Source organism: Alligator sinensis, unplaced genomic scaffold (genome assembly GCF_000455745.1).
Source record: "Alligator sinensis unplaced genomic scaffold, ASM45574v1 scaffold1520_1, whole genome shotgun sequence".
Classification (NCBI taxonomy): domain Eukaryota; kingdom Metazoa; phylum Chordata; order Crocodylia; family Alligatoridae; genus Alligator; species Alligator sinensis.
Window position 1 is genome coordinate 300,057 of NW_005842659.1, and position 12,686 is coordinate 312,742.

The following is a 12,686-nucleotide window of genomic DNA, read 5'->3' on the forward strand; positions in this document are numbered from 1 at the left end:
TCGCCCCGCCCAGCCCCAGTCTAGCTTCAGCTGCCCCGTGGCCTAGGGGGCTAGTGCCCGTGCCGGGGCCGTGAGGAGCGGCAAGGAGCCGCAAGAGGAAGGAGGCTGAAGCGGGGCCCGGGCGTACTCAGGCGCGAAGGGTCAAACAAGCGCCTGTTTTCACATCGCTTTCCTTGCCGTGTAGGCGAGAGTGGGCGGCCGTGGGGTTGGCAGCACCCTGGCCGAGAGTCGAGATCCGTACCTGGCAGGGGAGCCACCACGTGCCTGGGGCCAGGAAGGTCGTTTTCCTTCAGCGCTCCCGGGGATAACTGCTCTCCCGGCGCGGTTCAGGACCGCCCGAGGTGTTGGGGCTTAAAGCCCACATGATGGAAATGGGAGGCTCCTGCGGCCACAGGGCTGAGGGCAGGCCACACTTGGGGGCATCTGAGCTCCTAGCTTGGGCCTGCATGTAGGATGCCTGGCAAAAGACTGCAAATATCTGAAGCCCCTGGTGGAGGTGGAGGATGTTTGCGGGTTGTCAGGCCACTTACAGCCCTGGACTGACTCACGTATTTGGCTGGGAACACGAAAAATGTCTTTATTTAAAAAAAAAAAAAGGTCTACATTCATAGATTGGTAGGTGCTAGGGCTGGAAGACCATTTGTATGGGACAGTTTGGATAGGGATGATCCAGCCTCAGGCCCCTTCCAGCCCTGCATCCCTAGGACTCTGATCCTCCTCTTTTTTCTATGCCTTTGCCGCCTCTTGGGTAGCTGAATCGCTTAGTACATTAATATCAGTTTAACATCAGAAGAATTTAAACAGAAACACCCAGTTTTCAGTTTGGCAATTGAATGGTGCCTCCTTTTGTTTGCCAAAGCAACCCGCCCTGTGCTATCAAGCATATCACAACAAAGTGAGGGTTTGGTAATTGTGGGAACTGGCTCTCCAGCTCCCTTTCCAGACACTTATATCAAGACCACGAGATGATCTTGGCTCAAAGTCCCTGCTGTGAGTTGGGTGGCACGCATAAGGTGGAAATTCAGCCAAAGTAATGTGATTGCTAGGCTATGCTACTCACGCCTGAAGAGCTAAAGTAGAGTTGACAGAGTGCCTGAGTTTGCTGCGCGTGAGAGGAGAACGATAGCAACGTGAACCACAGACTTGGCCTTGAATACGTATGCAACCCCCAAAGAATTAGATATGTGAAACTAGGGTAAATGCATCTGGGAGCCCGATTCTGCTCTCAAAGGAAGCAGTGACAAATCTCTAATTTCAGGGGTAACACAATTAAGAGTTAAATAGAGAGAGACTTCAGCATATAGTAGCATCTGGCTGGGAAATGGGTGTGAAAGAGGAATCAGAGTTCTTGAATGCTCTGTACTGTCTCTCTGCCATATATGAACTTTGGCTGGGAAAAGGAAAGAGAGCTCTGGAACATCGCAGTCTTATCCTTACCTAAAAACATAATGTGTACCTCGATTTGACTTCTTTGCGGGGCACCCTTCCTTCAGGGTAGTCTTTTGAAGCAGTGTATTTAGTCCCTTGGAAAGGAGGAGTGCTGGGTAGCTAGTGTGACTCCTCCCTAGTGACTAAAGCCAGGCTGTGACTCGCTGTCTGTAAGGAACTGTGGACATTGAGCACTGAGGTGAGGTGGTGATATTTGCTGGACTCAGTCAGTTTTAGATAGATGCTTCCCTCCTCCTTCCTTAGGTTTAGAAGTGGAAAAAGTATCAAGATACTGGAACAGACTGAAAGAAAAGACGGGACTGTTTTGAACGCTTCTGCTGAAAGCACTGGGAGAATTCTCTCACGCTCATTAGAGCTCACCAGGGTTTGTACAGTCTTTTTGAATTTATTTTGAAGGAGGGAATATTCTAATTAAATGTCTCACCAGGCTAGAAGCCAAGTGCAACAGTCCCACTGATGGCTGACTGTTCTGAGAGGCAGAGGAGATGACATGCTTTGGTCAGTGAATGCTTTGAAACATATGTTGGTATTAGATGACATAAGATGTTCAGCTAACACATTAGATGCAAACAGTAGAGTAATACATATTTAAGAACTTCATTCAGTGTCATTTAACTTTTTTGTACAGCTCTATTGTCAGCGTGGTTGGGGTATGAACTTGACCTTGGAAGAAGCACCTTCCAGGGACCCTGAAAAAATCAGCATAGACTTGCCCAAGTCTTAGTCTATGGAAAATCTCAATTTGCACGTATGCTGTAAAAGTTGCAATTGCTTGCTCTTAATTTTCTGAACGTTCCGGTTGCATTACAGTGTCCACAGATCCTGCTGACTTTCCTGCATCGTCTACTCATGATGCATCTGTGTTTCATGGTCCAGGAATAACAGACAAAACAGATTCTTTTCCTCCTTGTTCCTGCTAGGCTTAAAAAGTACATATTGGACCATGGTGTTGAGGAGTGTATGTTAAGGTTTTAAAGACAACCTTGGTTGTGATCCATGCAGGTTTCAAGTTTTACAACCATAGCAAACTTCTTCAAGCATAGGTGATTTTTGCATACAAAATCTTCATTGCATATATGCTGGTTTCCGTTACATTTTTTTTCTTTAAATTGGGAAAGAAAAAAATAACATTGAAAAGTTCTGAAATGGGTGAACATGATGTAGTTTGATTTTTTTTTTCTCTTCATGTTTCATAACCATTTTATTGTTTTGCTCTAGATCTCAGCATGGTGAAGGAGGAGGATATTGTAGATGAGAATGAAGATCCAGAGCCAGCTATTGTTGTGGTCAATGGTATTATTCCTGTGTATCAGAAAACTCAGGTAATTGCAAATACGACCTGTATTCAGGCTCTCCTTTTTCTTAGGTCCCCAGATTCGTTAAAACGTTAACAGAGATTAATTTTACAAACGGAACTTACATTCCTCTCAGTTACTATGTATACTGTATTTTTTCTCCTTAGTGTGTTTGACTGTTCAAAAATAGTGATCATAACTTCAACTTAAAGTGGAAAATCAGTTGGTTTAGGTGTTGCAAACAACCATACGTAAATCTTAGGACTGCTTTGGTGATTCTCAAACTACGGGCAACAGGATGTTTTCTTCCAGCAACTGTATTTGCATTAAAATACAACTTTAAAATATCTTGCTTACATCCTTGATGTTGCTTTTCCACAGTCAAGTTAGGCAGTCATGACTGGTGATCCATGTCATCATAATGGAAAAGCAGGTTGTCTGCAAGTAAATCTCATCTCACAGTGTGCTTTGTGCTACATATATTTACAAGAAAAAAAAGCCCTGATTTAGAAGACCTGGCCTACAGTGAACAATGGGTGTTAATTAATGTAGTAGCTCATTACAAATTAATATGATATTGTTTCTGAGAGAGTTTTGCTTTAATTTAGGAAGCTGCCACCTTGGACTCCAAAGGCACAGATGGAAATATACAAACAGAAGCAACTGCTCTACTAAATAACAGTGTACAGCAACCTCAGGAACCTGAGACAGAGTCCAAGTGTTCAAGGAAACTGAGGCAAAGATGTGTTTGTCCTCCTCAAGGCTTGCTTGCCCGAATAGTGACAAACGGTATGAAAGGGAAAGCATGTCACCTGTTCAAGAGGAGAGTAGGCAAAATCTGCTAAGTTTTCTAGATGTTACAGACAATGTCTTTTTTTTTGTAAATAGTGAAGAAAGATTGTTGCTTTCAACCAGATTTTCTAATCTTTAGCTGCTCTGAAAGAAAAATGTTGATGGAGAACAAGGACTTGACTTTCTAGTATTTTTCCCTACTCCCTGACTGCTCCTTGTTTACACTCCTCTTATTATCTCAATCATTCTGCTCAGTGGTGTGAACTCTTAAGACTGCTTAATGTTATCAGCCACAAACGAACTGTAAAGAATAATATAATCTCATTATGTTTCTGGTGCAATAGATGGGTTTTTGTTGAAATTAGGTCATTAATAAACCACTTTATTTTGTTACTTTGGGCTTAATCCTAATGTTGCATGTATAAGGCTTTTCAAACCAAGATACTGGCTTCAAGGACAGTCTGGACCTATTCATTAGAACAAGATTAGCTGCTCTGGAAGTTCAGCAAGATGATAAACTCTTAACCTCGCCCATGGTTGCAAAGCTTCCCAAGCAGTGGAGATTCCTCATGTCTGTAATAGTCTTCCATCCCGTTCCCAGCCCTATAAACTCATTTCCCCATATGCAGTACAGCATTCCTAACACCCTCTTATGGCTTATTGCAGTATTTCAGTTGCTGCAAAAGCGGAGGGTCAGCTCACAATCTGAATATGAAAGCTTATTATGAGAAACTGGCATTAAATCTAAATAAAGTAAATCACTGATCACTCCACACCAAAAAAAATTGCAAACGTGAATGAAAAATGAACAAGTCTATTCTGAAAGAGGATTAATCACATGGCTCCTTTCTTGTTGCAGTTGCAGCAGTGGCTCTAGTTTGGGCTGTGGCCTGGGCTATTACAGGGAAGCAGTGTCTTCCAGGTGGAAACTTATTCGCAGTTTTGCTACTCTATTTTTTTGCTGTCGCTGGAGGTAAAATATTTGGGTTTATTAAAATACTTACACTGCCACCTCTACCTCCTCTTCTTGGTAAGTCTCACGTTCCATATTCTTTCTTCTTTTACTTTTGCCTTGCAGAGTATTGTTGTTTGAATAGTATGATGAGATTTGGGGCTCAGAAATTTTGGTTAGAAACATGCGAATTTGCATATTGGTTGAGACCCAAGGTCTGTTTAGTCTGTAATCCTGGCTTTGGGATTGACTGACATCAAATCCTTTGGAGGAAGATGCAAAAACCCCAGAATAAGCCAGTGCAGGAAAATCTACTCTTTCGTTTCCTCACCTCACCACCCTTTTACCCCTCATTCTATTTTGTCTCATTCTGATATCTTAATTTTCAGGGCCTGTCTTTTTCCCTGAGCCACAAAGTTCAAAATCCTTTCAATAGTTCTCAGTCCCTGAACTATAGCCACCCTAGAATTTGAATCCAGGATTGTTAAGTGTGAGCACAATCAACCAGTTCACAGTTCACATAATAATGAATTCATAATGTAAGATGCTACTGTTGATCTCTCTTTCATCTATCTTGGGCAGGTTTCGAAAATGTTTTAAAGGGGAGGGCGTTAAAAATATCTTTCTCCACCACTTATCCTAAACAATCTGTTGCTACTGCTTCTGATTGCCTTGATGCAAACTTTCTACTGTGATTGCTGACTTGACTCCAGATTTTGTCACAGGTTGCTGACCAAAGAATGTCCATTTCCTGCAAGTTTTTGGAATTTGTATTTTGGTGGGGGGGTTATTTTTGTTTTTTTGTTTTTTCAAATAATAGCAAAACCTGAAAAATTCCAAATTCCCTGCAATGGAAAATTTTAAAGAAAGTTATTTTAGATTAGTCAAAATGCGTTGTTTCTATTTCATTTCTTTTTTTTTGTATTATACAAAATAAAAAATTGAGATGAAAATTGTCACAAAAATTCAACCCAGGTCGTTATACAGATGTTGAAACCTCATCTTTTTCCACACTGGAAACTTTTTGTAAAGTTTGTCCCTAAATGAAATCAGCATAGTTTCGCAGAGTGTTTGGACTTTGTGGGAAGCATGAACGACTGGTGTCTCCCACAACTGAGGTGGCACCATGGCAGCGAGCGCGGACTACCTGCAGCCTCTGTCAGTTGGGGAGGGTGGTGAGCAGGGACTGCCTGCAGCCACCACTGGCCCCATCAGTGGCAAGGGTGGGTGGGGGCGAGCAGCAACTGCCTGCAGAAGCTGGCAGCAGGCAATCTCAGGGGAAGGCACCTGCCCTCCCATGTCCCCTCTACACATCGCCTATAATGGGAAATGCTTTTTCTATCAAAACAAAAAGGTCCAGCAAAATTTTTCTGATAAGATATGTTGCTAACCTCTTACATTGAGTAGTTGAAGAAAGTGGGCTTGTAGATGGCATGAAGGCATGTACTAGATTCTGGGCCATAAATATAATTGATTTTTAATTTATATATGTGTTACCGAGATCATGAATTAAGTGGCATATGACATTAGGTAGAACACCATTCAGAGAGAGCACTTGTTTTACATTAATTTGGCTTACACGTGAGAAGAGATTCAAATGAATAAGAGAAAGAGGACAAAAGATTTTTGCAAAGAGATCATGTAAGGTTGGTTGTTTGGAGTACTGAGAACTGGATTTGATGATTGAGGAGGTTCCTTCCAATCCTTTGTTCCTAGTTTAAACCTTTTTTTTAATGAACTACAGTTTCTGATTGTACTGGTTTGTCTTTTGTAAATTAGTCCTTTATTCAAGAGTTATAATGTGAGCATGAATCTACTTGTTAGGTAAGTAATCTTAGGCAAGAACAAAACCCTAAGCAGGATAGCACATGCCTGGTAAGCTGCTTATAACAATCTTCATGCTAACGATTTCTCATATTTGAAGAACATCTGAACCTCTAGGAATCAAAGAAGGGGAGAAAAATAAATGTCTTATTAGGTGCATCACAAGTGGCACAGCCAGCCTCAGTGTGTGGTGCATGGCAGTTCAGATAGGGAACAGGTAACACAGTAACAGATTGGGCAGGAAACAAAGCAGAGAAGCAGATCAGGCAGGGGAAAGGTTTTGGAGTGGGGTGGATGTGTTGCAAATTCATGACAAGCCATCCAAAAAGTTTGACTCCCGCTGTGTAAAGTAATCTTTGCATATAGATATTCTTTTCTACCCTTTTTAAGTGGAATTTAGCCTATGGCTTCTAAGTAGCTTTATATTATGGTAAGACTGTTTGAAGGAATCATCAGCTTCCTTGGGGGGACATTGTACATCCTCTGTGTGCTGTTGAGGGATATCTGGGCACTGAGAGACATGCAGGTCCCTGCTCTAACTCACGGCACTTTGCATAAAGAACTATGAGTTAGAGCAACATGCCTTCCTCCTCCCCACCCAACCCAACAGACAGCCTGTTGGGCGGGCGGGGGATCAAGACTGCCTGCCTGTCCCTCAATCAGGGCTGGGTTGATGCAACCCCACTCCCCCTCCCAGCTCCAGTGCTGTCTGCAGGAAGGGAGTGGGGAGGGGGAGCTGTGGTCTGGGATTTGTCCAGCCTGAACTGAAGGAAGGGGGTGGGGGGGGGCCCACAAGGCAGGGGAGCTGCAATCCACCCACCCCCTTCCAACTCAGGCCGTGCACCACAGCTCCCCCTCCTCCTCCCCCCTTATCCCATTTCTTGCAGATAGCACTGGGGGAGGGGCCGGGCTGATGCAGCTAAGCCCCGATCATACTGACGGATTGACCCTAGGAAACACAAATTCCTTAAGGTGTTCCACTTTGGAGCGCCTTCATCTGATCCCTCATTAAATGAAGGTTAATTTGTCATGCAGTTGGCCACTTTTAAAGTGCTCTGTCACGACACAGCTATAGAGAGCTTTCAGGGGGCCATTTGCATGATAAATATAACTTCTCTCTGCACCCTCTGTGACAGCCCTACATAGGACAGTGAAGGACCTAAAGAGACTGTGATTACCAAAACTGTATAGTTATAACAACCATAACGTTTCACACGCATGGCATAAGGCTTGTGACCAGTATTGCAACACAAATGCTGATGTAATTTTCATAGTAAGGTACAAATTAATCATGTTTTTCCTGAAGGGTGTCTGAAGAACAAAAAGTGCCTAAAATGTTATTCTGGGTCAAATAAAAGCCACAGCCAAGGCTTATTAGAGCACGGCCAGCATTCTGTGGCTGACTTGAGTACGGTATTTTTTAAAGTCTATATTGTGTTAAATTTCATAAAAAATAAATAAACTGTGCCCCAGTGTATGCATTTTGCAGGATTAAGCCTTAAAATAGAACATTGCAGGTCTGTGATAAAAAGGTGAAAAAATATTTTTTATTTATAGAGCAGATCTGATATAAAAGCAGCAAAAACATCAAAGTGGAAAAGAACTGCCAAATAAATATTTGCAAGAGGTAGAATTTGATTAATAGCTTACCTAGCAAATAGGAGTAGAAGACTAAAATTCTTTTCCTAATTCCTTTTCATGAATTCTTAAAGAACTAAAAGAGTTTAATTTTTATACTGTGAAATGTTTTAGGCCAGATTTTCAAAGGAGCAAAGTGTTGCAGTTCTTGCCCATTTCTTTGTTTAAAATAAATGACAACCATTAAATCATCTTCGTTTCCTCTGTAAAAACAAAAAAACAAATATCACTTAAAAATATAAAATTGTCTATGCCCCTGGTTGGCCGTGTATTCTATAATGGCCTACACATGAATGGAAAATCTCCATTCTGTAGTCCATTGTGTATCCAAGTGCCATGTATGCTCAGTGGGATAACACTGAACAGAAGTGTCGTAATCTCTGTGCCTTATGACTCTGGCACATTCATTTAATGGTTGGATAGGATCTGATCCCCAGTCCCAACAATCGTGCCTCCTGCCACTCTGCACATGCATGGAAGGAAGTGTGATTGTGGAATCAGGGATCAGATCCCAGTCATGCCATTATTACTTGCCAGTGCATGGGGAGCTCAGGTTCGTAATCATAATGAAGTCTACAAGTGACTGAGCCCTTTGCTCCCTCCTCTCCCACCTTGCTGGGAGCCTCTGGACCTCTGTGCTGGGCAGCCCAGCCAGAGCTGCTGGGCATGGGATTTAAAGTCCCTAGTGGGAAAACCCAGGGAAGCTGCTTCAGCAGAGGTCTTTAAATCCCCTATGATCTGGGACCTCCCAGCTTCCCATACCTCGCACCTTGAAGCAGCACCTGCAGTTGGGGAGCCAAGGGCTCTCAGATCCCCAGCTTTCACTTCCGTGGGCACCCTGCGAATTTAAAAACAAGGTGTGCAGCTGTGTTCAGTGAACCTGAGATTGGGAAGATGTACTTTAATGTTAGGCTCATGGGGCTCCCCCACTCTGCCTTCAGGGATCAGATGGGGGCACTGGATCTAGGATTGGGTGGGGTATGACTGTGTTCTGGACCCTGGGGTTGCTCCGTGCTGGATTCCTGCACTCAGCTGAGTGTCAAAATACATTGTGGGTCAGTCCCTATATGCCACATGTTCACTTTAAGGCATTTACAAATGAGCAACAAAGTTGTTATACATTATACGTGGAATATCTCTGGTTCATTTGCTATTATTACACCATACGTTGGCATTAACTTGTGGCCAGATTAATGTTTCTGTTTAACAGTTAACATGTTAATCACATCTTAAATGTAATGTATTTCAGGGCCCTCAATCCTCCACTTGTAAAATGGGGATAATAACAGAACAAGGACTGTTTCTTTGCTTTTTATTATGTGTTTCCATAGTTCTTAGTACAGCACGGACTTATCTTGGGACTCTAGACACTTCTGTAATATAGGAATGATTATGTCTTGTTCAAAAGATATGCCTTTTTTTTTTTAAGGAATGTTACTTGCTGGTTTTCTCATCCGCAACACCCCTTTCATCAGTGACATAGTCCAGATAAAGACAAACTGGTCAGCAGTACTGAGAAATATTGCCCTTTCCATTATCTTGATCCGAGCAGGGCTTGGCCTTGATGCAAAGGTACAGTACAGTGTGTTTCTGATGTACTAATGTACAAATGCAAAATATTTGACAAACTATTTTTGAAGGTGTCATCAAACTGTTCAGTCTCATAAACTTTTGTATTAAAGGTTTTTGCTATTGCATCTGCTTCAGAATTGAAAATAAGATATAGTATTCCATCAGGGAAGGTTAATAAAATCAGTACTCTGTGCTGAATTCATAAAATAGGCTGAGACAGACTGTTTTGTGATCCTCTCCCTCCTCTTTTCCCCTAAAGAAGTTTTTTGTTTTTTGGGAGTAGGTCATCACAGTGAGATGCACTCTTACCTTGATTTGCAAGCAGTATAAATTTCAATTGATTTAGTTAGCTTTTCCTATAAAGCCTTTGTCTTGTCTCTGTGAGAAAAAAATAATTCCTCTTCCAGTCAGCAAGGCTGGATAGATTCCCAACATGAAAAAGGAAGGGGCTAACAAATGAGAGCTCCTGTCTTTTTTCAAAACTCAGAGAACTGCAATCAAGCTATTAAATGTTGAGCAGGTGGGATGAGCCTGACCACTTTTTTCAGGCAAGGTAAAGGCTTGGTAGGGAGTTTATAATATGGCCAGAAATTTTTTTTTGCTTTTACAGCTAAAGAAAATGCCAGAAAGCATTAGGTTACACCAATTCTAGTTTTCTCTAAACTTTTCTTTATAGCATCATTGAGCTCTGTATTGAAAGGGCCTTTTAGTATTAGGTGACTTGACATTGCCCACAGTTCGATGACCACTTCAGTAATTAGACGCTGTTTTCCCTTTGTAGTATATATATTTTCCAGATCTTTGAGTCTATTTTTAAGTCTTTGAGTCCATTTTTTTTCTCCCTGTGGTAATTTTAGTGGTCTGTAGTACAGTCTTGTCTGCAGAGAAGATGTAATGTAGTTTTAGTTATTGGTACCCAGGCATTAGTGTAATTGCAGCAATACTCTCCCATGGTATAGACCAGTGTTTCTCAACCTTTTAAGTAGCAAGTACCCTCTAACTTTGGAAAATATTAATAAGTACCCCAACACTCAATTTTCCAGGGGATTTTATATTTACAGACTAATGTGTGCCATATGTTGGAAGGAGGGCTGTGTATATATGGCCGTGATATGACAGATGTCTGATCTGGCGTGGGTAGGGTTGCCACCTTTTACACCAGGGGTGCACAACTCAAGTATGTACCTGGGCTAGAGGTGATGTAGGCCAAAGCTAGGAGGGCTGAACCCAGTGCCACGCAAAGCACGGCATGCCAAATTATTACTGGGAAATTTAAAGCGCCGTGCAACATGCGGCACACCAAATTTTTTGCCAGAGAGTGAGAGAGAGTGTGTTGGAGTACCCGCGTACCCACTACATGTCTCACATACCCCAAGGGGTACGTGAACCACAGGTTGAGAAACTATGGTATAGACAGGCAAAGTTGCTATTTGCTCTGGTAGCTCTTACTTGAAACAGGAGTAAACTATACCATGCCATGGAAGATCACTACAAGCCAGGAGCTTGTTTTAGTATAGGAGCATTGTTAAATGACTTCTAATGTTTGTAGCAAGGGCATACCCTCAGTTCATATATACCCTGACTTCTGAAATGAAGCCTGTTTCTCCTCTAAGCACTTTACTTCTCTTCTGTCCCAAATTATCCACTTCTCCAAATTAAGTTTGCCAGAAAAGTGGCATTACAACTATATTTCCATTTGGGGCCACCATCTGCTCCAGCCAGATCCCTTCCTTTGTCTCCACAACATTCACTGTAGAATCTGAACAAACCCTAGACCCTATTTTTCTCATATATTGGGTCAGCAAATATTTGCTGAACCCAGACCAAGAAATAAAATTTTCAAACAAGGTAGGGTAAAATCTTGGGATCACAACACTGCCAAAATTCCCGGAGTTTGAAATTCTGATCCAAGCTGAATGCTTGAACTATGTCTTGTATGCTAGGGGTGTCTAACTCACCCAGCCCCCCGGGCCAGCTGTGGATCTTGGGGCTCCTTGGCTAGCTGCACCCTGCAGGGCTCCTTGGGGGCTGGGTGCAGACCTGACAGCAGCAAGATGAGTGGCATGAAGGAGCCACAGGGTTTAACACAGTTGTTGCTTTGTGCCACCAACCTATGTCCCTAACAGGACCCTATCCCCGAATTCGCAGCCCCTCTAGGAGCCCTGGAGGCCAGATGACAGAGCTCTGTGGGCTGTATGTTTGACACCCCAATACATGGAAATTAAGTTTTACAATGAACTTCACTGTACTATACAAGGGCGACGGTACTTCTTTTATAAACCTGAGTGGATCTTAAAATGCTTTTGCCTTTTATGAAATCAAAGTGTTGTTACTGTTGCTAATGTGGAAATATGTTTATGTTTCAGGCACTTATGAAATTAAAGGCAGTCTGTCTAAGGCTTTCTTTTGGGCCCTGCATCACAGAGACGTGTGCTGCTGCTATTCTCTCCCATTTCCTCCTGGGTTTGCCATGGCAATGGGGATTTATATTAGGGTAACTTACTTTCCTGTCTCCTATATAACAAAACTGAATGACTTTTTACTATGATGGTGCCTGTCTACCTGCTGGGGATCTTTTCTTGAATTAATGCATTACACAGGTATCCCCGGGCTCTAAACATATGACCAATGTACTGCCAAGCAGAAGATGAAGGTTCACTACTGGTTATCTCATGGTAAAATGCTGTTCCAGGCCCTGTAAGAAAGTGCTTCATGCCATGTTTCCCCTCTATCGGGCGCTGGTCAGACCGCAGTTGGAGTACTGCGTGCAATTCTGGGCGCCACAATTCAAGAGGGATGCGGATAACCTGGAGAGGGTCCAGAGAAGGGCCACTCGCATGGTTAAGGGCCTGCAGACCAAGCCCTAAGACGAGAGACTTAGAGAAACTGGACCTTTTCAGCCTCCGCAAGAGAAGGTTGAGAGGCAACCTTGTGGCTGCCTATAAGTTCATCGCAGGGGCACAGAAGGGAATTGGGGAGTATTTATTCACCAAGGCACCCCCGGGGGTTACAAGAAATAATGGCCACAAGCTAGCAGAGAGCAGATTTAGATTGGACATTAGGAGGAACTTCTTCACAGTTCGAGTGGCCAAGGTCTGGAACGGGCTCCCAAGGGAGGTGGTGCTCTCCCCTACCCTGGGGGTCTTCAAGAGGAGGTTAGATAG

General features: G+C 42.9%; 1 protein-coding gene across 4 annotated transcripts in view; it reads left to right on the forward strand.

Annotated features, from left to right (window-relative positions):
- The first annotated feature begins 1,617 nt into the window (after window positions 1–1,617).
- The window catches only part of SLC9B2 (solute carrier family 9 member B2), a 28,629-nt gene continuing 17,560 nt past the window's right edge, over window positions 1,618–12,686 (forward strand). Inside the window, exons 1-7 of one of the 4 annotated variants that reach the window (XM_025215667.1) lie at window positions 1,618–1,813; window positions 2,260–2,492; window positions 2,668–2,771; window positions 3,353–3,533; window positions 4,396–4,566; window positions 9,380–9,522; window positions 11,889–12,016. In XM_025215667.1, the coding sequence (XP_025071452.1) occupies window positions 2,676–2,771; window positions 3,353–3,533; window positions 4,396–4,566; window positions 9,380–9,522; window positions 11,889–12,016 (719 nt within the window). In that variant the 5' untranslated portion in view covers window positions 1,618–1,813; window positions 2,260–2,492; window positions 2,668–2,675. The other 3 variants (XM_025215668.1, XM_014524775.2, XM_025215666.1) reach the window with 3 other exon arrangements.